This window comes from Microcebus murinus, chromosome 18 (genome assembly GCF_040939455.1).
Source record: "Microcebus murinus isolate Inina chromosome 18, M.murinus_Inina_mat1.0, whole genome shotgun sequence".
Lineage (NCBI taxonomy): Eukaryota > Metazoa > Chordata > Mammalia > Primates > Cheirogaleidae > Microcebus > Microcebus murinus.
This window is the reverse complement of record NC_134121.1, coordinates 29,131,419-29,157,614: the sequence shown is the minus strand read 5'-3', so window position 1 is coordinate 29,157,614 and position 26,196 is coordinate 29,131,419. Positions and strand designations below refer to the sequence as shown.

Genomic DNA, 26,196 nt, shown 5'->3' with positions numbered 1-26,196 from the left:
GTCTGCTGGAAATTGTGTTTAAACCATTGACATCTTAGATGCACAATCAGAAAATTGATTTTTGTTATTGTGTGAGGTAGGGATTGAATTTTATTTTTTTCCTTATAGATATACAGTTGACCCAGGACCATTTCATGAAAACACTGCCCTTTTCCCCATGCTGTGCTATCTTTGTCATAAGTTGTGTATCATATATATGTGGGTTCCCTATTTTCCATAATATATTAACTTATTTGCTCAATCCTAAAATGCATAATAAAGTAGTTTCAAAATTACTAACCCATACGATGAAAAACAAACCTACTTACAGCTCAATATTTGTTCATAATTTTGTTTTTACCTGAAGATAACGCATATTTAGAATACTCTGTTCAAAAGTTACTGGGTTTATTTGCACCGCCCTCCTTTAGTGTGGTTATGTTACTTATTTGGAAAACAATTAGGTTCATTTGTTAATGTGTTACATTTTGCCTCTCTCCCCATATTTATTTTGTTAATTTTTTTGAGTATGTGTAATTAATGTTCTGCAGTCAGAACTGTTATGAAAGACATGCTCAGGGATATGTCGGTTTCCCTAATTTTTTCTACCCAGTGCCCATCCACCAGTTACGGGTAACCAGTCTCATTGGTTTATCCTTTCTGTGTATCTGTTTGCATAAATGAATAGATAAACAGTGTTTTCTTATTCTCCCTTTCTTACATGAAAAGTAACATACTATATTCTTTTGTACTTGCATTTTTTAACTTAACCTATAAATGTTAACATAACCCATAAATGTTAAATAACCTTTAACTTAATATACCCTATAAATCACTCCATAACAGTTTGTAGAGAGCCTAGAGTTTCCTTCTCAGTTTACAGCTGCATAGTGTGCCATTGAGTGTGTATGCCACGGTTGATGGAACCATTCTCCTGTGTATTTTCATTTGTTTCTATTAGTTTGCAAGTATGAACACTGCCGCAGTGAATAGCCTTGTGTGTGTGTATTTTTCTGTTGGAGGTGCTGCCATTCTTTACTTTGAGATCGCTTTAAATCAGTCACTTCAAACCATGAAATTTTTAATTCTGTTCTAGTGAGGCCAACTGCTTTAGATAAGAGAAAATTAGCTTATTGGTGAGATTGGTTGTGGGGGGTTCACTGATGAAAGAATTGTATCTGTTCCTTTCAGGGGGATATAAAACTAAGCCACCCTATTTAAAATATTAAAGTTGTGTTGTAGAGGCCGGGCGCGGTGGCTCACGCCTGTAATCCTAGCTCTCTGGGAGGCCAAGGCGGGCAGATTGCTCGAGGTCAGGAGTTTGAAACCAGCCTGAGCAAGAGCGAGACCCCATCTCTACTATAAATAGAAAGAAACTAATTGGCCAACTAATAAATATAGAAAAAATTAGCCGGGCATGGTGGCGCATGCCTGTAGTCCCAGCTACTTGGGAGGCTGAGGCAGAAGGATTGCTTGAGCCAGGAGTTTGAGGTTGCTGTGAGCTAGGCTGACGCCACGGCACTCACTCTAGCCTAGGCAACAAAGCGAGACTGTGTCTCAAAAAAAAAAAAAAAAGTTGTGTTGTAGAAACTGCTTGTTATTTCATTATTTGAGCTTGTTTTTCTTTCTTCTTTTTGTTTTTGTTTTTTTGTTTTTTTTTGTTACTTTCAGGGAAGAAACTTTTTGGTGAAGGCTACAGTGGACTAGAATATGATTATCGAGGCCTCATTAAACTTTACAACTCCGTTGGAAATTATGAGAAAGTGTTTGAATATCACAATGTTCTGTCTAACTGGAACCGGTTGCGAGATCGGCAGTATTCAGTCACCGACGCTCTTGAAGACGTCAACACCAGCCCCCAGTCCACTGAAGAAGTGGTGCAGTCCTTCCTGATTTCTCAGCGTGTTGAGGGACCGAGCTGCTGAGGGAGGACCTCAGTTAACCAATTACCTTTTCCCAGATTCCAGGGAATTCATACTGTGAAATCAAAACCATGTTGTTTTTGGGGGCTGGAATTTGCATTGAAACACTGGTCCAGTCCATTGAAGACCCCATTTTGGGTGATCCCTAACTTGCAGAGTGTCTGTAGGAATAAGCATATATTCAGTTATATTCAGCATGAACCGCATGTATAAGTAGTCTGGCCCACATTTTCAACCTAGTAGAACAAACAACAGGAAGTCTTTTTTTCTTTTTAAAAAAAAAATTCATTTTGCAGAAAGCCTGAAAGAAAAAAAAGAATCCCTAAATAAAATTATTTAAGAGTTTAAAAGAGTTGCATTCTTATTATGTAAGGATGATTTTAACAACTTTTTAACTTATAATTCTTCCATGTGGAGGTATTCAATACTGTATTATAAAGAGATTTTATGGGGAAAATCTTTATATACAGTATATAAAAGTTAACACAAATACTAATTAAAGAGGGACATCCTGACTTAGGTTTGGCTACCTTACCCAGAGACGTGGATACAACCACTCTCCAGAGCTCTATTACAAGGGAAGGACTGTCAGATTCATCTGAACTGGACCAGTGTTGATCTGTAAGTAATAGAAAATCTGATAGACCAGCAGTTTTAACCATTTTCTTTTTTTGGTACAACAATGCAAGATGCTCTGATAGCATTTGCTAACAGGACCAGGAGGATCTAAAAAGGACCAGCCTAATGTAGAAGGTGGTTATTTGGACCAGAGGCTTTAGATTATTATTTTAGGCCCTGCATATACTTTATCAGTAGAATGATTTCATTTAGATGTATAATGAAAAGTGATAATGCAAAAATTATATTCATATAATAGGTAATGAAACTAGGGAAATTGGCAATTTCAATGGCGTATCTTTAGTCAAGGTACACAGATGGCAATGCCATGGCAATTCTATAAATATTGCAGCCATCCCTCTCATTTTAAATATTGCCCTAATAATCAGTGCAATTAACAAGTATTTGGCTGAGAGTCGTGAAATAACTCATGTCCACATGGGAATTTTAAGTTACTATATGGTTTGTGGGGATTAATGGCAGATGAATGCTCAAAAATAAAAGTCTTAGAAAATCCTTCATTTTTATGGCAAATAATAGTAGAACTGGGTCATTTTATTTAAAATCCAAGATTCAAATAGAAAAATCCCCTAATGATATGTCTATTTCACTATTTTGTCTTTTTGTTTGTTGAGTTTTTTTGGTCTTTTTTCTTTTTTTTGCCCCAGATGTGCTCACAGGAATTTATTTTATTTTTTAAAGCCAGTCAGATTATTTGAAGTTGAGGTAATACTCAAATTTGAGACTTTGTGACATGTAGCCATCCCAGAAACAAAAAGGTCTTTTGCTGTTACCTCAATTCTTAACTATAGTGGCCCCATCTGATGTCTCTATAGTCAAGAATCTGGGTTTCCCCCTATTTTCAGGGGTTCATGACTTGGCTGTTAAAGATGTTGCTCCTGGCTAATGCTTGGATTAGTTTGTGAGTGAGTGGATGTGTGTTGAATTTTGGTTTTCTTTTAACATGCATGTTGCGTGGGAGGGGAAAAAAATCAAACTGTCTGCCACATTGAGTATAGAACAATTACTTGGAGATTTCAGATTTTATTTTAAGCACTTTTTTGAACTTTCCTACTAAAAACTTGTTTCAAACGGTTATTTGCAGTCTTGTGAGCCAAGTCCCCAGGAGGGAATCGACTAGGGGTATACCTAAAGAGATGGAGCAAACCCACACTCTATGATGATAATAACTATGTGATTTAGAAACCCTCAAATTGAATTATTTTCTTTTTAAATTTTGGGAAAAGTTGGCACAAACCTGCAGTTTGCTAAGGTGATCTCCTTCCCAGTTAATTGCTATTTAATGCTGAGAGGCTCCTCTTTATCAGCTACCAAATAGTCTTAAGTTACTCAGCTCTGTCCTCATGGGCCTATATATTTAATACCTCCAAAGATATTTTCACGTAAGGCTTTGTATACTTTTATTGGTTATTTAGAATCCAGTGGTATATTTGCGGTATAGGAATGTCATGGTAAATTGTTTTTCAATAAATATTTTGAAACATGTTTCCATATGAAGTTTTTTCCCCCCCAATCAATCTGTACTTTGCATTTGTGCACATGCATCATTTCCTAGGATAAAATCTAGCAAATGACTTACAGCCTCATCCTCCTTAACTTGGTTTGAACTCAATTTAGCTCACACTCAGTAATAAAGCAACATGATATTTAGAAGCCTAGGATCATAGGGTGATACTAAGTGGCAGCCAGTTCTTTTTTAAAACATCATATTGGCAGTTTCTCCTTGCCATCACTGTTTTAACGTAGTTTTCTGTAAATCCATACATTTTGATTTAAAGCATACACTCTAGCTTAAGAAAACAGATTTGCCATTTCTGTTATATGACTTAATATGCTATTATTTCTGGTTCTGATGAATAATACCATAATTTTAAGTGTAGGATTTATCCTTTCAGTAAGGATGTTTAGGATAAGCTCGAGAGATGAATGCCACCATGATTTATTGGGTTAAAAAATCTTGAAGAAAAGAATAAAATTTACCTCGCAACAGCAGATAGCTTGCACAGAGTTTTTACATATGGTGGGGTTGTGTATAAGGAAACCCTGGCCAACTTAAAATTGATTTTTCTGGAAGTTCAGTGAAATAATGTTAAATTAGGGGTCTCTTGGTCTCAACCTTCTTTGACTTTTCTTCTACCCAGTCTTTTTCCTAAAGTTTGGTGCTACTCAAGTTGGGTGCATCAGGGAGCTCTGCTAACACTTGCATGTGTCACACAGGTGGCCATTCATGCCTGCACTCAGTTTAATAGAGCCAGTTGGGTTTTTTAGAGCATAACTCTTAGGGGTCCTCAAAGCTGACTTTGCCCAAAGGATTGGGCCCCTTACTACCATTAAATCTCTGTCTCTGCTTGGTTAAAAAATGAACTCACTATTGCTTTGTAGTAATGCCTGCCCAGGTATTCTTTCATTCGTGAAAATTAAGGATTTTTTAGAAAAGCCTTTGTTCATAGCCTATTAGGAAGAGTTCATAATTTTGTGAAAATAAAGTACAGAGGCTGCAATCTTAGAAATAATGAGGGGAACGTTTGGCTGCTCCTTATAGTACACACAGAAAGCTGAACAGCAAACACATGCCTAAAACATGATTGATGCTTTTGGCCAAAACTTTGCAAATTGAAGGAATGATTTGCTAAGTAGCAAATATTGTTAGCTGCCACTTGTTTTTTATGTTTTCCCTAGAATTGGTAGCCTTGCTGCTTCCAAACTTCTTCTTCTGTATGGCAAAGTTACTACTGGAAAAATGCTAATTTATAAGTGCAAATTTTTAAGAGTTGTATTTTTGCTTTAAAAATTAATGTCTGTTTCACCTCTTGGCTTTGGAGGACCTCAGTTGCCAGGAAATTTTTTTTTTTTTTAATATGACATTTGGATTAATCTCCAGCTTGAATACTAGTAGTTCTTTTGTCCACAAATCTCAGGAATGTTTTAGGCAGAAAACTGGTTTTACCCTGTTGATGATCTGAAGGAGTGTGCTTTAGGATTTATTAAATAATACTATTCTTTAATTGCAATCCTAGGTATCTATAGCATGAGTGGCCTTAGTGAGTTTGTTGAAGTGCACATGTTTTTCAAAAGTAAAATTTAAGATTAAAATATATGCTATATATAGATATCTAGAAAACTTGGTTGTGGTGCACAGTTAAGTGTTGGATCACTAAATAACCATTGCAGGTACCATTTGTGTAATATTACTCATTTCTGTATATTCCTTTTATGGGAAAATATGTTGCCATGGTAACTAAAACCTTTCAATTTAGTTCTACTTTTATGATGTGAATGAATGCTACATTTTATTAAATATTACCAGGTCAGTACTATTTTTATACTTTATTAAGCAACAGGGGATTTTAGTTTAATAGGCTCAAAATAAAAAGCTCTTAATGGAACAATTAAAAGCAAATTACTAACAATCTTTACATGAAAAATCCCCACTAATAGTGCCACAGTAATTTCTATAGAAATATCTAAGGTCATTAAATAGATTTTTGAAGACAGTTCTTCATTGTGTCAGAATGACCTTTCATATCATTCTCACCAACTTGTAGTGCCCACCATTATTTGTAACTATTAAACCATACTAAGTATGTTTGTAACCAGCATTGTGATATATTCTGTACTTGTATTGCTAAAAATGAATTATTGACCTAATAAATATAGTGTTCCTGGATTCATAGTGTATTTGTTTCCAATTTAGTCGTGATTGCTTTTGGTTGGGATTTGGGATTATTTAAACTTTGCTGACTTTAATTTATTAGAGAATAGTGTGAGACAAACTATTGGAACTAGAACAAAAGTGCTTTTGTTCAAGAAAATTAGGATGTGTGACTGGGCACTGTTGCTTATGCCTGTAATCATAGTGCTTTGGGAGGCCCAAGCGGGAGGATTGCTTAAGTCCAGGAGTTCAAGACCAACCTGAGCAAGAGAGAGACCTCGTCTCTACAAAAAATGGAAAAATTAGCTGGATATAGTGGTGTGCACCTGTAGTCTCAGCTACTCAGGAGGCTGAGGCAGGAGGATCACCTGAGCCCAGGAGTTTGAGGTTGCAGTGAGCTATGATGAGGCCACTGCTCTCTAGCCCAGGCTACAGAACAAGTACCTCTCTCTCAAAAAAAAGTCTTTACAAAAGTAACTATAGCATTCTTTTTAGCATCTTCTTACTCTAAAAGGCTAAAGATGGGTGGTTTGACCCCAGTAAAGTTCTGTTGGGAATAGTGGAGAAAACCCTAGTTTGGGTTTTGACTCCAGCTTTGTCTCTGAACTGTAGGATTCTTGAGTTATATCATTAGAACCCTCTTTTGTGTTTTATTTCCTCACATGAATGAAGGGATCAAATTAGGTCTTTTAAAAACTCCACCATGAAACAGCATAAATCTTAATAAGCACTGAAAAAAAATTACAGGAAATGAGGTCATATTTTAAAACATTATAAAGAAAATATTTTAGACAAAATCCCACCTTCACTTGGAATAGTCAGGACCAGCTTCATTGCCTGCCACCGTCAGCAATACTGAGTTTTCAAATCTCTGTGACTTTGAATTTGCTGCTTCCTCTTCTATGTGGAATGCCATGTGCTGAGTAAAGTCCTACTTACCTGTTCTGCTCAAATGTCAAGGGAAGCTTCAGTTGCCACTAGGTACTAGTACAACATTTTATTCAAAGCTTTGTTAAAGCAATTACTATACAGCCATGTAACTTACTAGTATTAAGACTATTTCCAGCTTGTAAACTTTGCTGATTTATGCATATATTCAACAAAGTTCATGTAGTGTTCACTCTGTAACATATTCTCCCAGTTTAAACACCTTTCTCTCTCTCTCTCTCTCTCTCTCTCTCTCTCTCTCTATATATATATATATATATATATATAACCTATATCTCTATATATATCTGTTTGTTTGAGACAGGGTCTGACTCTTTCACCTAGGCTGAAGTGCACTGGCAATGTAGCTCACTGTAACCTTGAACTCCTGGGCTTTAGCAATCCTGCCTCAACCTCCTGAGTAGCTGAGACTACAAGCATGAGCCACCACACCTAGCTAGTTTTTCTTATTTTTTGTAGAGACAGGGTCTCACAATGTTGCCCAGGCTAGTCCTGAACTCTTGGCTTCAAGCAATCCTCCTGTCTCACCCTCCCAAAGTGCTGAGATTACAGGCATGAGCCACCACGCCTGGCCTCAGGATAATTAATACTAGTGAATGGTACGCTTACAAATAGTTAAGATGGTAAATTTTATGTGCATCTTATCACAATTTTAAAAAAATCAAGACAAAGGCTTTTAATTTGCATAAGCAGTTAAGTATGATGCATGGTTTGGAAAAAATCTGTAGTCACTTCCAGACAGTGGTTTGATAAATATCTAGTGTGCTTTATTTCTGAATTAGAACTTTGATGTAACATGTCAAAGTTGGTTTGCATTTAAATTCCTTCTCAGTACAGAATCAGGCTTTGTTTTTCACTCTTGCTATTTAAATAGCTTCAATATTTTTCTTCTTGTTACTTAATGACTGGTTATTTCTCTTTATGATACTAAGAATGACACAGATGTTGCCTACAGTTTAACTAGACCATGAGATTTTTAATACCATTGACTATTTTTCATTTCTAAAAGTTGTTTTTTTTAAATTATTTTATCATTATTATTATTATTATTATTTGAGACAGAGTCTCACTCTGTTGCCCAGGCTAGAGTCCCGAGGCATCAGCCTAGCTCACAGCAACCTCAAACTCCTGGGCTCAAGCAATACTTCTGCCTCAGGCTGGGACTGGGAGTAGCTGGGACTACAGGCATGCGCCATCATGCCTGGCTAATTTTTTCTATATATTTTTAGTTGGCCAATTAATTTCTTTCTATTTATAGTAGAGACAGGGTCTTGCTCTTGCTGGTTTCGAACTTGGCCTCCCAGAGTGCTAAGATTACAGGCGTGAGCCACCATGCCCCTGTTGGAGGGTTTTGAGCAGAGCAATAATGCATGAACTGCCTTTTGGAATTCTAAGATCCTACTGAATTTGAGGAAAGAGTTAAGAGGACTCCAAAACCAAGCCTCACATTTTGCCCATTTGCCTTTGGACCTCCCGACTGTTCTCAAGGCTGATACCAAGCTTCTCCAGCTCCCTTCTCTCCGTCTTCAACTTTGCACACACACTGCACTGGTTGGAAGAGTAAGGCTGTAGTGTCCTACAATTCCTCTAGGTGGCAGTGCTTCCCCGCATGCCAGGCACACCTCTGTTTTGGACAGCTCCCAAACAGCCACATTTCACTGGTCAGTGAAATCTCTCAGGAGTAGACAAAATTGGACAGCCCCTAATCATCGTGGACACACTCCAGCCTGCCTGCCCTTCCCTCTGAAACTCTCCCTGCTTTGTCAAAGCTGTCAGGGAGGCCGGGCGCTGTGGCTCACGCCTGTAATCCTAGCTCTTGGGAGGCCGAGGCGGGCGGATTGCTCAAGGTCAGGAGTTCAAAACCAGCCTGAGCAAGAGCGAGACCCTGTCTCTACTATAAACAGAAAGAAATTAATTGGCCAACTGATATATATATATAAAAAATTAGCCGGGCATAGTGGCACATGCCTGTAGTCCCAGCTACTCGGGAGGCTGAGGCAGAAGGATCACTCGAGCCCAGGAGTTTGAGGTTGCTGTGAGCTAGGCTGACGCCACGGCACTCACTCTAGCCTGGACAACAAAGCGAGACTCTGTCTCAAAAAAAAAAAAAAAAAAAAAAAAGCTGTCAGGGAGCAGCCAAGCAAGGCTGACCCCAGGCCTGTGCCTTAGCAGTCTCATCTTGCCACTTCCAGGAGGCGATAGCTATTAGGAAGGAGATGCGCTGCCTCCCACCCCTTTTTTCATGCCAGTTTGCTTCCCTGTGCTTATTCTTCAAGACTACATTGATATTCATTTTAACATTTTTAAGTCTATGATGACATCCACTCCCGAACACAAATTGAGGTGGTGAGAAGAGTCACACACCTTTGCCCTGCTCCTACCTGCTCCAGGGCAGCACTGGGCCCAATAAGCTGCTGCCTCAGGCAGAACCCTGATTAACCTGGCTCCTGTGCTTCTGGGAAATGACTGGACCCACTTCCCCTCCAGAGTTGACGACCATCCGGTGTCTCTAGCCAGAACCGATGCACCATCTTCACTTCCTCCTCCCTCCCTCCCTTTCTCAGCTCCCACATCTGTCACTGAAAACTGTCAGTGTTACCTTTGTGATCTCAAATTCACGACTCTCCCTTTTCTGCACACCCTCCTTGCCTTTGTGTACTCCAGGGGTAGCAAATTATAAAGGATGCAAGGCTCACACAGGTGATCTAGATGAGCGAGATGGCCAGCGGGTAAGGCAACAGGGAGGGCTGAGGACTGTGGTGAACTGGAAAGTATATTGGTGAAGCCTACACAGCTCCTCAGCCCCAGCCGGTTGTCAGGTATGAATGAAGGCCCAAGTGTGGGCAGTTTGTACAAGGAGCCAGAAATCTGTTGTTTTTAATGTGAAATATGTCAAGTTTTCCTTTTAAGAGACAGAGTCTCGCTATGTCATGCAGACTGGCATGCAGTGGTTATTCACAGGCACAGTCATTGCTTCCTGTAGCCTCAAACTCTTGACCTCGAGGGATCCTCCCACCTCAGCCTCCTGAGTAGCTGGAACTACTGATGTGCACCATCGCTCCCAGCATGCCAAGTATTTTTAGTATTGGCAATTGATTTTTTCTTTAATGTTTTAAACAACAAGTATACCACCAGGGACAAACAAAACACACTGGTGGTCTGATTTTAGCACACAGGCTGAAATTTTTGTCTACTGGCTTAAACCACCATTCTAGCTAAGACTATCAATGTTGTTTTGTCTTTAGTTCCCCTGCCTCCAAGCTCACAATCACCAGAGTATCTCCCCAGTACCCAAGTCACACCAGTTCATTCGCTGCTTCCCTTGTCACTGCCAGCCCCAAGTTACCCACAAAATGAAGGTGGTTTGGGCAGGCTGCCTGATCCCAGGCACACTCCCAGCCTGCACACCTTACCTGCACTCTCCCCTGGCAACCAGCTGGCTCCTTTGTTACCTCCCCTGAGGCTTCCCAGTCACCTGTATTCATCAGATCTCTCTACATGTCTGTCTGCCCCACTAGACTGTGATGGTCACTTGACACAAGTGACCACATCTTTCTTACTCATCTGTGCATACACGGAGCACCTGCCACTTAGAAAGTGGCTGGCAAATATTTTTTAAACAAATAAAAGAAGAAATGATTGACTGTTACCCAAGTAAAGTAGAAATATCTTAAGGATGTTTATTTCCCACCCCATTTGTTCACAATTAAGACCCGAGCATCCTTTTGCTAAGGACAATTTTCTTCTTTCCCCTCTCTAGTCCCCTCAGGTGCAGAGCTGTTGCAGACCCCGAGTCCCCTGAAGCCAGGGTGACCTGGCCCTCTGTGCCAGGGGGTCTTCTTACGGACACGTTTCTGGAGTTTCTGGGGATTCCTTAATCCTCTTTCTCTTGAGTTTTGGTTTTTGAGGAAGTTTTCTTGAAGAACCTGAAAAAGGGAAGGTCAGAGAAAGTCCCCATGACATCAAAAACACTTAAGAGAATCTCAATCTGTAACATCTGGGGAGGAGAGAGGAAGAAAAACAAAATATTATCTTCCAACCTTTGTCCCTCTTTTCTCAGAGAAACTGATTTCTGTGAGGTAGGGAGATGGCAACAGCCCCCATTTACCTTTAGGTGAGGACTCTCACCTAGGACTGGAGTAAGGAGGTGACCTGCCCAAAGCCTCATGGCAAGTCGGGGGCTGCCTGCATTGGCTGCAGCCAGCCAGGCCTGCAGAGGAACACTTGGGTCCATCTCAGGTCACCCTGGTCGCCTTCACCTTCCCCAGCAGGTGCTTTAGCAAGGGTGGCTAACTGTGGCCTCAGAAGCCAGTTCCGGAGGAGCGAGGAGTGGACGGGTGCAACATTTCTCTGCACCTGGCCCCACAGGAGAGGCCCTCATGGGTACCAGCCTTGGCTGGGGCTCCTCTCACTAGAGAGGCTCTGTCCCCTCACCCGACAGCTTCCGTCCAGAGAGCCAGACACTGATGTCACTGCGGAGGCCAAAGCTGCTGGGAAGGCCCTTCCCAGCCCATCTGTCTGGGCCTCCCACTCACTGGAGGAATAAACCCCTTCCTTCTCCCCCAGCCCCACCCTACCCTGATGGGGGTGCCTGCTGCTGCCACTTGGGCGCTTCCTGAGAGTCCGCACTCTCAGTCGCTTGGAAACTGTCTCTACTATGCTTCTCGTCATACAGGAAAAGTGCCTTTGTTTAAACGTTAACTGAAAAACTCAGGAGTGAAAACTGTGTGTATCATGAGACTTGTGCTGGGGAGGAATTATACAGAACACTGAAGGAAACGCTCGAAAGTGTCAAAAGTGGTGGCCTCAGGGCGGCGGGGTGGAGTGATTTTCCTCCCTTCCTTTCTACCCTCATCTGTACGTTTTAAACTTTCTCTCATGAGCACACTGGTGGTGGGGAGTGGGGCCTAAAAAGAGAAGAGAGAGTAGAGAAGGAGAAGGAGAGAAGGACAGAACTACAGGGTGACGGGAAGATGGAAAGAAAGGAAGAACGCGTCAGGCTCGGGGCAGCGGCTCTGGCTGCTCTGGAGTCTGCTGCAGGGAGGCCCCCCCACCCCACCCCCCACCCCCCACCCCCGCCAATGGGCACGGTACCTGTCTTGACATCAGCCTCAGATGTTGGCTCCTCCAGCAGGGAGGCCTCTTCACCTGGCGGCTGCATCTTGGACAGCCTCTCCTGCATGCCGCTGAGGTTGCTGTGCAGCCCCCAGGCGTTGCAGAGCTTGGGCAGACTGTCCTCCTGGCCGGCCAGCGAGGAACTCTCAGGTGTGTCCAAGGGAGAGAACGCCGCCTGCAGCAGGGCCACAGTGTTGGGTGTAAACAAGAGTGGGGCCTGGATTCTGGAGTCCCGCCCTGCACTTGTCAAGAGAGTGCTGAGATCTGGCTGCACCTCTCACACTTGCCCAGCCAAAAGGATGAGGTGAGATAGGCCCTTGGGGACATTGAGACCACACTGCCAACTGTCTCTTCTTGGATTGTCCTTTATTTTGCAGTCATGTCCTCCATCTCTTTCTGGAGTCATAATGTCTTATTGGTTTGAAATGGGACAATGGTACGTGTTCTGTAGTCCTAACTTAGCAAAATTTAAATTGGGAGCCTGGAAACTGGTTTTGGAATTTTTCTGGCCAGTGAAATCCGGAAATCTAGAAATCAGTAGGGTGGCCGCTCCTCATCTTCAGAGGAGGAATCCCTGAAGTTATGCAACCGTTCATGTTCAGAGGAAGAAACAGAGACGCAGCAAGGGACAGGACTTGGTTAAAGCTGCACAGCCAGAGTAGTGGTGCAGGGCACGGCGAGAGCAGGGCTTTCTTCTGAGCCAGGCAGAGGTCGAATCCCATCTCTTCCCTTCCACTTGCTCTGTGGCCTGGGACAAGTTACTTGACTTCCCTGCATTTGGGATCTTCATTTACAAACAGGACAATAATCCTAATTACCATTTAGGGTTACTTTTGAAGATTACATAAGGGAACCTAAAGTGCCTGGCTCAGAGAAGGCTTCTGCACCTGCTACCTAGGATTATTATCAATATTTTGGACCAGTGGTTTTCAAAATGTGCTGCGCATCCCTGAAATATTTTTGACCTCGCAGACCCCCTGAAAAGTAGAGCCCATGTAAAGTGCAAGAGAGAGACCAATGGACCTAGTGTGAAAAGTGCGTTGACATGAATCTGAAAAGGCTGCATACTGAAAGATGTCAACTATATGACGTTCTGGGAAGGCACAACTACGGACACAGTGAACCTGAGATCAGTAGTTGCCAGGGGCCTGAGGGGCCGAGAGAGGGATGAGGAGGTGGAGCACAGGGGGTTTTAGGACACATGCATGCATCATACATTTGTCAAAACCTACAGAATGTACAACACAGAGTGAACCCTATGAAAATATGGACTTTAGCTAATCATAATGTGTCAATATTGTCTCATCAAGTGTAACAAATGTGCACTCTAAAGCAAGATGCTAATGATTGGAGAAACAGGGAGGGATGAGGAGCATATGGGAGCTCTGTACTTTCCACTCATTTTTTCTGAAACCTAAAATTGCTAAAAAAAAAAAAAAAAGCCTATTAATTTAAAAAAGTTCCTTGATATGGTTCAGATTCCATGTTGCAATTAAGAAACTGCCACTTGTTGAGTTTTGGTGTGGTATCAAAGAGAAATACCCACAATTATCTGGAAGCACCAATAATATGTTCCTCTCTTTTCCAATGATGTATCTGCAAAACTGGGTTCTCTTCATGTACTTTAACCAAGCCAATATATTATATCACAAGAGATTGACTTTGGAAGCAAATACGCGAATAAAGCTGACTTCTATCAAGCCAGACACTAAAGAGATTTGCAAAAATGTAAAAAATGGCCACTCTTCTCACTTATTTGGATTTTTGGGGAAAATATAGTTATTTTCCACAGAAATTAGTTATGTTAACATGTAATGGGCTCTGTTTCATTTTCAAATGAATTAGTAAATACATATTTTATTTATTTATTTATTTTTGAGACAGAGTCTCACTTTGCTGCCCAGGCTAGAGTACCATGGCGTCAGCCTAGCTCACAGCAACCTCAAACTCCTGGGCTCAAGCAATCCTTCTGCCTCAGCCTCCCAAGTAGCTGGGACTACAGGCATGCGCCACCATGCCCGGCTAATTTTTTCTATATATATTAGTTGGCCAATTAATTTCTTTCTATTTATAGTAGAAACGGGGTCTCACTCTTGTTCAGGCTGGTTTCGAACTCCTGACATCAAGTAATCCGCCCACCTCAGCCTCCCAGAGTGCTAGGATTACAGGCGTGAGCCACTGCGCCCAGCCTACATATTTTAAATTTTTCTTTAGCTTTACTCTCTAATAGGATAAACATTAAGAGATATAACCCACATGAATGCCTTTGGGGTTCTCAATGATATTTAAGCGGGTAAACATGTCCTAAAACCAAAATGTTTGAGAACCACTGTTTCTGGACAAAGTCAGGCAAGGCTCTGTCGACAGCCCTGGGAGACTTCCCCAGGCTGGCTGTCCCTTTCTGCCTGGCCTCACCGTCCTGCCCGTGGCTCCTCAGGGATGTCCTTGCCCCTGCTGACAGCACAGTGTGGGTGTGGAGGGTGAATAAACATGGCGATGTGATGCTGAGCCTCTGGCCTCTTCAGCCCTGTTGTGTTGGGCACGGGGGCAAATCAGCGGCGGTGCAGTCTTGGGCTCAGTGAGCCCCGGCAAGCCCCAGAGCGGCACTGGGGGGTCTCAGAGGGCTGCTCAGCCCAGGTCTCGCCCCACAGTCTAAGAACGCGCCAAGCAACCCCCTGCTGGGCCCAGGAGGAGCTCTCCCACGCCTCACCAGAAACTTGGCTGTCTGGTTGCTCTTGATGTACTTGTAGAGCCGGCGGAGCTGCTTGGCTTCCAGTTCTGAGAAGAGGGAGACAAATCGCCAGAGCATCCTGCAGGGGAGAGACCCAGGGCTGTGGGGGCGTGTGCAGCCCTTCCTCCTGCAGCAGTTGTCATGGGGACAGGACCTACCAGGGAGAACTGGGCTATGCGCTTGGCTTGGGGTTGGGGGACGAAGAAGTGGGGATTTGCCAGAGCTTGACTATCCCGTCCTGGTGACGAGTGCCTGCACAGTGGCTGCTCAACCCGAGGTCATCCTCCTCAGGGTTCAGGACAGGTCTTTGTCCACTGCATATACAGCCGAGGTGCAATCAGTGTTGCTAACGAGCGACTAGGGGGACCCAGTTCTCTCCACCCTGCTGCCCCTCCAGGATCCTGACTCCTCCACAGAAAGATGAAAGACTGGGGGATCACGGCTAAGGTATGACCTCGAATGGAGAGGGCTGGCCCAGGAGTGGGTACAGGGGGAAGGGCAAGGAGGCTGCCCTACTTCCTCCAGTGTTTGATTTCCCAGGCTCGGCAGTAATGCTGCAGAAAGGTGTTGATGTGATCCCCTAGGACCACAAGGCTCTGCTTCATGTACTTTAGCTTCTTCTTCTGGGGAAGGTCCCTGGGCAAGTGCAACTTCCGCAGGAACTTCTTCAGAGGCCTTAGGTATTCTTTACACTGAGAAGGCAACAGGCGAGGTCAGGGCCATGGGAGAAAAGAAGAGGCAGATGGGCAGCCCCAGGCATCCAGCAGATTGGCCTGGCTGCAGCCTTTAGTGGCCCAGGAAGGGTTGTATGCTCAGTGAGGTGGCTCCAGCAGACCTCTCACCCCACATCCTTCCCAAGAGTGTGGGAAGGGTTCCAGGCTGCCCCCTTACAATTTTGAAGGTGTCCTGGTCCAGGCCTTTGGCATAACGCACAAGTGAGTCTCCGGCGGGGATAGCGCTAGAGCTCCTCTCTAAGCAGGGCACATTTGTCACCTGGGAGGAGACAGAGGGAAGTCAGCTTGGGGCTTGAGCCACTGGTCCTGAGGGTAGCTCTGGGCAAGCACTACCCGAATGGCAGCCAGAGCCCTTCTCCATTGTCCCTATGATCCTGTTCTTTTTTTTTTGAGACAGAGTCTCACTTTGTTGCCCAGGCTAGAGTGAGTGCCATGGCATCAGCCTAGCTCACAGCAGCCTCAATCTCCTGGGCTCAAGCAATCCTGTTGCCTCAGCCTCCTGAGTAGCTGGGACTACAGGCATGTGCCACCATGTCCGGCTAATTTTTTCTATATATATATTAGTTGGCCAATTAATTTCTTTCTATTTATAGTAGAGACGGGGTCTCACTCTTGCTCAGGCTGGTTTCGAACTCCTGACCTTGAGCAATCCACTTGCCTCGGCCTCCCAGAGTGCTAGGATTACAGGCATGAGCCACCGCGCCCAGCCTGATCCTGTTCTTGACTCAGCACTGATGAGAGTGAGCCCTGGACAAGAAACACATCTCAGAAAATCTCTGCTTAGAAAACCTAGAATATTCTACCTATTTCTTTTATAATAATCATAACATATTATACCAGGTAACTTTGCAAAGCACTTGATAAACATTAACTCATTTTAATCTCCCACAAATTTTGTGAAGTTAGATATCATTATCCCTGGTTACAGGTGAGAACACTGAGGCACCAAAAGGTTTATGTGACTCCTAGGGGCAATGAGGAGGGGTTCAGTTACTCCCTCATTCAGCAAACATGGATTCACTGCCTAAGTCGCAGGCCCATCTCTCTGCATCCCTAACCTTTGGCATCTTGATGTGCATCTAAGGGGCACCCAGAAACAAATGGGTGATGATGGTGATGATGAAAAAGAATCTTTTGACAGCAAAATTTGGGCAAAGAGGGCTGGGTGTGGTGGCTCATGCCTGTAATCCTAGCACTCTGGGAGGCCGAGGCAGGAGGATCGCTTGAGCTCAGGAGTTCAAGACCAGCCTGAACAAGAGTGAGACCCTGTCTCTACTAAAACTAGAAAAAAATTAGCCAGGCATTGTGGCACTTGTCTATAGTTTCAGCTACTCTGGAGGCTGAGGCAGGAGGATCACTTGAGCCCAGGCGTTGGAGTTTGCAGTGAGCTATGATGACACCACTACACTCCACCCAGGATAACAGAGCAAGACTCTGTCTCAAAAAAAAAAAAAAAAGTGGGGCAAAGAAAGCTGATAATTAGTGAAGACAAAGTGAGAAATAATTCCCGCCTGTGTTCAGGGAAACAAAGAAGGCCAGTGCCCAGACTGCCCCGAAAGAAAAGACTAGGGGAAAGGGAGGGAGGTCGGAGGAGAGAAGATGGGACACAGGCTCTTCCAGGTCTCCAAGGGCACTCTGGCTGACCAACTCTATGAACACAGCACATAAACCACACAACCACACACACACACACACACACACACACACCACTTGAGACTTCATAACCAGCAAGGAGATGTGACCCCTTCTCATCATCTTGCCAGGAATACAGGGCTTTGATAAACATCTGTTTGCATGAATTAACTTCCTCTTGGTCTTTAGGCCTCTTGCTAACTCATGTGCCCTACCATTTTTCCTTCCTCTCTTCTTCCTTGAATTTCACGTTCTTTGCTTTCCAAAACCAGCCACTCAGTGACCCTTCTTCCCTCTCTTACATCCCCAGCCCAACTTCACCTTCTCTAGTGGCTTGTCCCCTTCACCCCCTTGCCCATCTGAGGCCTCCATCTCAACAGGAGTGCAGGTAGGCTCCAGGGTGGCACTCCTCACGTCCCCTCTAGCTTCTGACCTTCTGCTTCTGTGACCTGAGCTCTCAGGGAGTGGGCAGGTCGGCTCCAGAACTCGGAGCAAAACCATGGCAACTGCCAACACAGAGCCTAGCCCCCTCCCCCTCCATGCCCTCGTTCCTAAGGTTGGCCACCAGCCATCTCCTCCAATTGGAAACTGGACTAGGGAACTGAGCAAAATGTGCCCGGGAGACCCAGGATTTTGGCTCTCGCAGCTGGCCAGGAGGGGTTGGCACCCCTTCTCCCAAGAGCGCTGTCGGATGCTGTTGATTTGAACCTTGGGAACCTTGTGAAGTGAGGTTCCTGCGTGTGGACCATTCCAGCCTCCTCAGTTACATCGTGGGCTCCCCCACAGTGAGGAACCGGGCTTGTAACATCTTTTCCGAACCTGTGGAAAGGACTAGAGGGTGCGCTGAGAGCGCGGAGTAACAGTGAATCTCTACTGAGGTACATCTCTTTTGTGTCGACTCTCTACTGAAGTATATCTCTTTTGTGTTCCTCTAGCCTCTAGGAAGTTGGGTGTTGGCTGGGTGGTGGGGCTTTTAAGGGGTGTACAGAAACCCCAGTCACTATGTTCTCTCATCAACCTTCACAGCAACCTTCTGTGGGGAGGCGCCCGTAGTGGCCCTGTTCCACAGGAGAGGAGCTGAGACACACAGAAGTCCCGCCACTTGCCTTAGCTCCGCATCCACTGAGTGGGGTGCGGGGGTTCGGGTCGGAGTCCGGCCGCTCCCGCTTCCCCCTCCGGCGTGCTCTCGGGGTGCCTGGGGCCGAAGTGTCCCATCAGTCCGCCGCCGGCCCGGGGGCGCTCGGGGGTCCAAGTCGAGAAAACCTCGCCCCCAACGCGGCACAGGCGCCGCCTCGCGTCCCTCAGCAGCGCGCACGGCGGGTTACGGGCCACGGTGAGACCGTTGCAGCCGCAGTTTACTCACTTAAGCCACATCCTCCTCCCTGGAACGCTGAATTCCATCTCCTGGGCCTCTCTTCGTGTCCTCTGGGCCCGGGGCCCAGTTTTTCCCACCCAGTTTGGCCCTGTTCTTCCCCTGCCTTCGCGGCTCCGGGTCAGACCGCCAAGAGCCAGCGGAGGCAGGGCTGGCCCAGGTCTCCCTCTCGCCATCTAGCGGCGGTTCGGGCACATGACAGGGACATCGTGACTCCAGACCGCTTTAAAGGGGTAGGCAGGAGGCAGAGGGTGGAGTGGGGGGAGAGGGGAGGTGTTGGTTGAGTTCCCTTTGAGTCCCGAAACTCATTTTAACCTGTTCTCTATGCCATCATGTTTTGCAAATATTTTTTATTTATTTATTTTTTTGAGGAGGAAGAATAAAAATTCTCACTTCACTGCCTCCAAACTAGAAGGTCTGTTTTGTGAGCATTGATTCCGGATTATTTTACAGCTATTAAGAAGGATAATTATATTGGTAAGAGCAAGGGGAAAGGAGCCACATATCTACTGTATTGGGAGTGATAATTGGTAAACAAGGTATTTAAAAATTTTAAATGTGCATTCCCTTTGACCCACCAGTTCTACTTCTAGAAATTAGTCCTAAAGAGAGAAGATAATGAAAACTGTTAAAATAGTGACAATTTGGAAATAACTGAAATGTCATCAATAGGATAAATAAACTATGGTATATTTGTAAGAAGCATTAAAAATGCTACTATATATTTGTATTTATTGATGTTAATGGGAAAAAAACCCAAACTCTGTATGGTAATTTAAAGAGGTTTATTATGAACCAATATGAGTGACCATGGAGCAGGAACCCACAAATAAGACTTGAGTAAGTGTTCCCAAGGCAGTCAGGTTACAGTTAGGTTTCACACATTTTAGGGAGACAGGAATTGCAGGTAAAATCATGAATCAATACATGGAAAGTATACATTTGTTTGGCCCTAAAAAGCAGAACATCTCAAAGTGAGAGCTAATAGGTTATAGGTGGGTTGAGAGATTCTTTTGGTTTGTAATTGGTTAAAGAAAAAGCTTCAACTAAAGCTGTGGTCCTCAACCCTGGGCCACGAACTGGCATCGTACTGGGATGGGTCTGAGGCCTGCCAGGAACCAGGCAGCACAGCAGCAGGCCAGCGACAGGCCAGGGATGGAATCCCCACCTGCACCCACTGCAGCTCCCCGTCACTGGCATCACCGCCTGAGCCCCACCCAGACCCCGCAAATCAGCAGCATCAGACCCTCATAGGAGCGCAAACCCCACTGCAAACTGCACATGTGAGGGATCCAGGTTGCGTGCTCCCCATGAGAATCCAACTCCCGATGATCTGATGTGGAGTCTAGGTGGTAAAGAAAATACCGACCCCCAAAGACCCGGAGTCAGTAGGAAAAAATGGTTGAGTTAAGATAAAGGGATCTGTTAATCAGAGCAAGCAAGTTGATGGCCTGCAAGCTGACTTAACATTTGCCTTGCTTGGCCTTAGGTAGAGCATTCCAGCATGCGATTTGTCTAAATTCCCAAAGGGAAGGGGTATAAGGAGGCATGTCCAATCTCCTTTCTCTTCCTGGCTCAATTTTTTTTTTTTTTTGAGACACAGTCTCACTCTTGTTGCCCAGGCTAGAGTGCTGGGGCATCAGCCTAGCTCACAGCAACCTCAAACTCCTGGGCTCAAGCAATCCTCCTGCCTCTGCCTCCTGAGTAGCTGGGACTACAGGCATGTGCCACCATGCCCGGCTAATTTTTTATATATTTTTAGTTGGCCAATTAATTTCTTTCTATTTTTAGTAGAGACAGGGTCTCACTCTTGCTCAGGCTGATTTCAAACTCCTGACTTCGAGCAAGCCACCCGCCTCGGCCTCCCAGAGTGCTAGGATTATAGGCGTTAGCCACTGTGCCTGGCCCTGGCTCAGTTTTAAAGTTTTTCTGAGGTCTTCTTGGCCAAGAGGGGGGTCTGTTCAGTTGGGAGGTACTTAGGATTTTATTTTTAGTTCATATTGACATAGAAAACAAGAACTAAAACAGCATGTATAGTATAATCCCATTTTTGTAAGTATGTATTTATGTGTGTATAGCAAAAAGTCTTGAAGGATATACTTCAAAATATCAAGGGTAATTTTTCAGTTTCTTTGCATATTGTTTGCATTTGAAAAAATAACAAGGTGCTTTACTTTTACAGTAAGAAAAGAGTCTTTTTAAGAAATCTCCTAAGGACTAAATAACATCATTAAAAACATTATATAATGGTAAATTTGAAAACAGAACACAAAAGGGTATGTATATTACAACTTAAAAGTGGATACAATATGGATCAAAGCTGGGAGAAAATACAGTAAAAAAAAGAAACAAGAAATTGAATATATACATATGTATAAATACATGAATATATATGTATTTGTGTATGTAGATGTATATAGAGCCCTGAATATCTACAATTCAAAGGGGGGAAATAAATGTTAGAACTTTGAATCTTAGCTGTCCCTGCCCAGTCCCTCACCCCACTCCACCCTCCTTTTCTGTCCCAGAGCCTCCAGCAAGCCCTAGGCTCTGGATGGCTGCCCTATTCTCATAATGGTTTTATTATCAACCATGGGGAATAACTCAAAGAGACAATTGAACCTAACAGCAGCCAGGAATAATGGCTCAATTCACAACATTAACTAAGACAAAACAAAAATCCATCGCCTTTGGGAGACATTATTCAAAATTCAATTGGTCAGCATAAAATGACTCTATAGTGCAAGCCAACTTGTTCAACAAAGTTATTTCCTGACCCTCTCACATTTATTTTTCAAAAAACAACAACCAACTGTGTGCTAGGTACTCAAGGCATCTGGCAGATGGGTAGTGTTAATTTGTCCACCCTCCACTTTATTATCACTTTTTTTTTTTTAGAGACAGGCCTGGCTAATTTTTAAAAACTTTTTTATAGAGACAGAGCCTCGCTATGTTGCCTAGGCTGGTCTTGAACTCCTGGATTCAAGTGATCTTCTTGCCGTGGCCTCCCAAAATGCTGGGATTACAGGCATGAGCCAGCATGCCTAGCCACCCTCCACTTTATGCAGGCTGGTACGCTCCTTGATGGCACAGACCAATTTCATAATCATAATGCTTCATCCCGATCACCCAGAACATATAATAGAGCTCATGAAATTCTTGTTATATGTCCTGAATTAAGTGAACATGGAAAATAATTTTAGCAGCTACTGCTTACATTTCCACTCATAAATTTGAAGATCTGCCCATCTCTCTCCAGGTTAAACAGTGACACTTTTTATTACCCGAAAGAACTCTCCTCTATTTCTTTTCTGGATAAGTAACTCAAGCATATTTTAGAATTGCCAAAAGAAACCTCTTGTTTTTGCTCCCAATTATCCAATTAGAATTGTATCAAGACTCCAAGGAAAAGAAGACCAAATTCCTATCATAGCTGCTGTGCTGGGTCTGCAGAACAGGCTGACAGTTTCCAAGTGAGGCATGGCAAGAGACTCTTAATGGGATCCACTGACAGGCTTGAGGGAATCAACAAATCTTTGAAACTCTATCCAGTGAATTTTGTATGAGGTCTCATCAAAGAGGTCTGTAGCCCCAAAGATATTAGAAACCGATGATCTAACAGGTCTAAGTGTGTGGACCTTCTTCTCAGCAGTGGTTTTGGGGGTTAGATGAGTCTAACCCAGGCAAACCTTCAAACAGAGGCACTAACAGGGCTATTCTTGAGAGAAAAACGGCAGAGGAAGAAGGCAGGGGAGTTTAAAGCCTAACTAACCACGTTCCAGGCCCACCCCAAGGAACCAGGAAGTAAACAGAAGGCCAGTGAGATCCTCATCCACATACAGTGAAGCGAAGTACCGTGTCCCCCACCAGCAGCCTACATCCAGCCCTCTCCAGTGGACAGGAAGCTCCCCCCGAGCTAATACAAGGCGTCAGGGCCAGTCAAGATGGCGGCGAGCACGAGGTCTTTCCCCTCCCCACTGGCGGGACACATCTGTGCACACCGGTCATGAGCATCTGTTCATCTTTTGCTCCTCTCAAAATAGTTCTCAAAGATGTCTGATACTTTCCCCCTCACTCTTACTTAATATTTATCGTAGTTTTCCATTTAATGGAGCCCTGGTTTAATTTCACTTTTTTTTTTTTTTTGTAGCAGTGTTTTAATTTGGGCTTCATGTGCTCTAAAAATATCTTGTCAGGGTATCAAAATAACACTGCAGAATGGCAACCTCAGAAGTTCAGAGCATGTTTCTAAATAGTCTAATGATATGCAAGCGTCTGTGATCATGTCAAATTGCTGGGCCTAATGATTTCCACTTGGCTCTTTCTGGAAGGTTTTCTTTCCTGAGATAGAATTCAGGAAGATGAGTAGGAGAGAATTGTAGAGTCAATGAATGTGGAGCTGGAAATGATTTTGGAGAGCAAAAAATCATTGTCCCACATTTTGTAGCAATTTCTTCACAAAGGACTCACTCCTACCTCATCTTTTCCAGGGCACTGTGTTCGTATCCCCCCCCCCCCCCCCCGCCCCCAACTTGAGGCCCAGATTTGGTGGTACTGGGGGCTAATAGCAGAGTTTTTCAGACTGAGAAAAATCACCTTGTCTCAGGCTTTCAGAATCAGAATATCCCAAGAGGGCCTGGGAATCAGTATTTTTATAGCTATCCCAGGCAATTTTTCTCATCAGGCTAATTTGGAAAATACTGGTGTGGTGAGCTTGAATTCCAAGTCGCCTTTGTTTGAGTCCAATTGTGTAAATTATGGTCTCTCCAATATTGTGCTAGAGCAGGCTCTAAGAGGCTCACCAGAGCTGATTATTAAACTTTCAGTAATTGTGCCAGCTGTTTGCTCACACAGCATTATTCAATTATTATTATTTTATTTATTTATTTTTCTTTCTTTTTTTTTTATTTCGGCATATTATGGGGGTAAGGATTTTAGGGTTTCAATAAATGCCCATTTCCCCCCTCCCCCCACAAGTCTGAGTCTCCAGCATGACCATCCCCCAGATGGTGCACATCTCACTCATTATATATGTATATACCCGCCCCCCTCCCCCCTCCCCCCTGCCCAATACCCTATTACTGCAGTACCTATGTGACCACTTAGGTGCTGTTCAGTTAATACCAATTTGCTGGTGAGTATATGGGGTGCTTGTTTTTCCATTCTTGGGAAACTTCACTTAATAGTATGGGTTCCAGCTCTAACCAGGAAAATATAAGATGTGCTATATCACCATTGTTTCTTAGAGCTGAATAGTACTCCATGGTATACATATAGCACATTTTATTAATCCATTCTTGGATTGATGGGCACTTGGGCTGTTTCCACAGCCTTGCAATTATGAATTGTGCTGCTATAAACATTCGAGTGCAGGTGTCTTTTTTGTAGAGTGTCATTGGATCGTTTGGGTAGATGCCCAACAATGGGATTGCTGGATCAAATGGTAGATTCACTTGTATCGCTTTAAGGTATCTCCATATTGCTTTCCACAGAGGTTGAACTAATTTGCAGTCCCACCAGCAGTGTAGGAGTATAGAATTTTTTTATTTCCATCTTGATTTCTTCATTTATGAAGTAATCATTTAGTAGGAGGTTGTTTAATTTCCACGTTTTTGTGTAGAAATATGAGTTTCTGTTACAGTTGATTTTTACTTTTATTCCACTGTGATCTGAGAAGATACATGGTATGATTTCTATTTTTTTAAATTTCTTGAGGTTTACTTTGTGTCCTAGGATATGGTCCATCTTAGAGATGTCCCGTGAGCTGATGAGAAGAACGTATATTTGGTGGATTTTGGGTAGAATGTCCTGTAGATGTCAATCAGACTCAGTTGTTCCAAGGTTTTGTTTAAGTCCATTATTTCTTTATTAATTTTCTGTTTGGAGGATCTGTCTTGTGCCGTCAGTGGGGTGTTGAAATCTCCGGTGATTATGGAGTTGCTATTAATCCATTTGCTTAGATCCAGTAAGGTTTGCTTTATGAGACTGGGTGCACCTAAGTTGGGTGCATATATATTTAAAATTGTTATCCCTTCTTGTTGAAGTGTGCCCTTCACCATTATATACTGACCTTCTTTGTCTTTCACTACTTTTGTTGGTTTAAAAACTAAATCGTCTGAAATTAGAACTGCCACGCCAGCCTTCTTTTGGCTTCCACTTGCCTAGAATACTGATCTCCACCCTTTTACTTTTAGTCTATATGCATCCTTGCAGGTTAGATGTGTTTCCTGAAGACAGCATATACTTGGCCTGTATTTTCTTATCCATTCAGCCAGCCTATGTCTCTTGAGTGGAGAGTTTAAGCCATTCACATTTATTGAGAGAACTGATAGGTAAGGTAGATTACTGTTCATTCTGTTGGGTTGGATGTTGTTGCTTTGATTTCTCTCTTGAGCCATTGTATTATCTGGCCTTTAATCTTTGGGTTTTAGTTGTTTTTATATTCGTGAGTTTTTATTATGGTGTTCCGTGCGTAACACTGTTTTGAGTACTTCTTGTAGGGCTGGTCTTATCTTGGTGAATTCTCTGAGACTTTGCTTGTCTGAGAATGTCTTTGTTTCTCCTTCATATTTGAAGCTTAGTTTTGCAGGGAATAAGATTCTAGGCTGGGCATTGTTTTGTTTCAGAAGAGTGAGAATGGGGCCCCAGTCTCTCCTTGCTTGTAAAGTCTCATTAGAGAAGTCTGGTGTTATTCAAAATGGCTTTCCCTTGTATGTCACTTGCTTCTTTCGTCTTACAGCTCCTAGAAGGGCCTCTTTAGTTGATATTTTGGTCAGTCTGATGACTGCATGTCGTGACGTCTTCCTGTTTGCATTGAATCTCCCAGGGGTCCTCTGAGCTTCTTGAACTTGTATATCGAGATTTTGAGCAAGGCCTGGGAAATTTTCCTCTATTATATCTTCAGATAGCTTGTCCAACCCTTGGGTGTTGTCCTCTTCCCCTTCTGGTAACCCTATGACCCTCACATTAGGTTTCTTCACATAATCCCACATCTCTTGTAGGCTTTGCTCTTTTCTCTTGTTTCTCTGCTCTATCTCTGATGGTTTTATTTATTTGGAGGGTGTTATCTTCAATGTCTGAGATTCTTTCTTCTGTTTGATCTACCCTGTTCTTGAGACGTTCCACTGTATTTTGTAGTTCCCTGAATTGATTCTTCATTTCCAGGAGTTCGGTTAAACTTTTCTTCATTGTGTCCATTTCTTTTTCCAGATCCTGGAGGCTTTTTGTGGTTTCTTTGTGTTGGTTATTGAGTTGTTGTTGCAGCTCGGTGAATGTTCTTATGATCCACATACAAAATTCCTCTTCTGTCATTTTGGTTGCCTGATTTGGGTTGGTGTCCGTTTCTAGGGGGCTGGTGCTCCTCTTTGGGGGTGTGTTTTCCGTTTGGTTCTTCATATTTCCAGAGTTCCTTCGCTGATTTCTTCCCATATCGATCAGTTGTTGTTTCTTTCCTTTAGGTTTTTGTTTGGGTA

General features: G+C 43.5%; 2 protein-coding genes and 1 long non-coding RNA gene across 5 annotated transcripts in view; 2 read left to right on the top strand and 1 right to left on the bottom strand.

The window, feature by feature from the left end:
* Positions 1 to 6,218, top strand: part of APPBP2 (amyloid beta precursor protein binding protein 2) — a 66,068-nt gene extending 59,850 nt beyond the window's left edge. The window contains exon 13 of the mRNA XM_012776288.3: positions 1,651 to 6,218. Coding sequence (XP_012631742.1) covers positions 1,651 to 1,904 — 254 coding nt within the window. The 3' untranslated portion in view covers positions 1,905 to 6,218. The remainder of the gene's footprint in view (positions 1 to 1,650) is intronic.
* A 4,577-nt stretch (positions 6,219 to 10,795) lies between these two features.
* CHCT1 (CHD1 helical C-terminal domain containing 1) lies at positions 10,796 to 18,559 on the bottom strand. 2 transcript variants are annotated; one of them, XM_012776483.2, is made up of 6 exons: positions 18,459 to 18,559; positions 15,878 to 15,979; positions 15,503 to 15,678; positions 14,966 to 15,065; positions 12,235 to 12,430; positions 10,796 to 11,066 (listed from the first exon to the last, which is right to left on the bottom strand). In XM_012776483.2, the coding sequence occupies exons 3-6, from the start codon at positions 15,589 to 15,591 to the stop codon at positions 10,981 to 10,983; spliced, it is 471 nt and encodes a 156-aa protein (XP_012631937.1). In that variant the 5' UTR covers positions 15,592 to 15,678; positions 15,878 to 15,979; positions 18,459 to 18,559; the 3' UTR covers positions 10,796 to 10,980. The 2 variants fall into 2 exon arrangements, with proteins under 2 accessions (XP_012631937.1, XP_012631852.1); XM_012776398.2 differs by lacking the exon at positions 18,459 to 18,559 and adding an exon at positions 17,674 to 18,441.
* On the top strand, positions 18,154 to 22,928 carry LOC105877824 (uncharacterized). 2 transcript variants are annotated; one of them, XR_001157096.3, is made up of 3 exons: positions 18,154 to 18,230; positions 19,096 to 19,201; positions 22,111 to 22,928. It is a non-coding gene; the product is annotated as an uncharacterized LOC105877824 (long non-coding RNA). The 2 variants fall into 2 exon arrangements; XR_012913060.1 differs by lacking the exon at positions 18,154 to 18,230 and adding an exon at positions 18,865 to 18,957.
* The last annotated feature ends 3,268 nt before the right edge of the window (positions 22,929 to 26,196 follow it).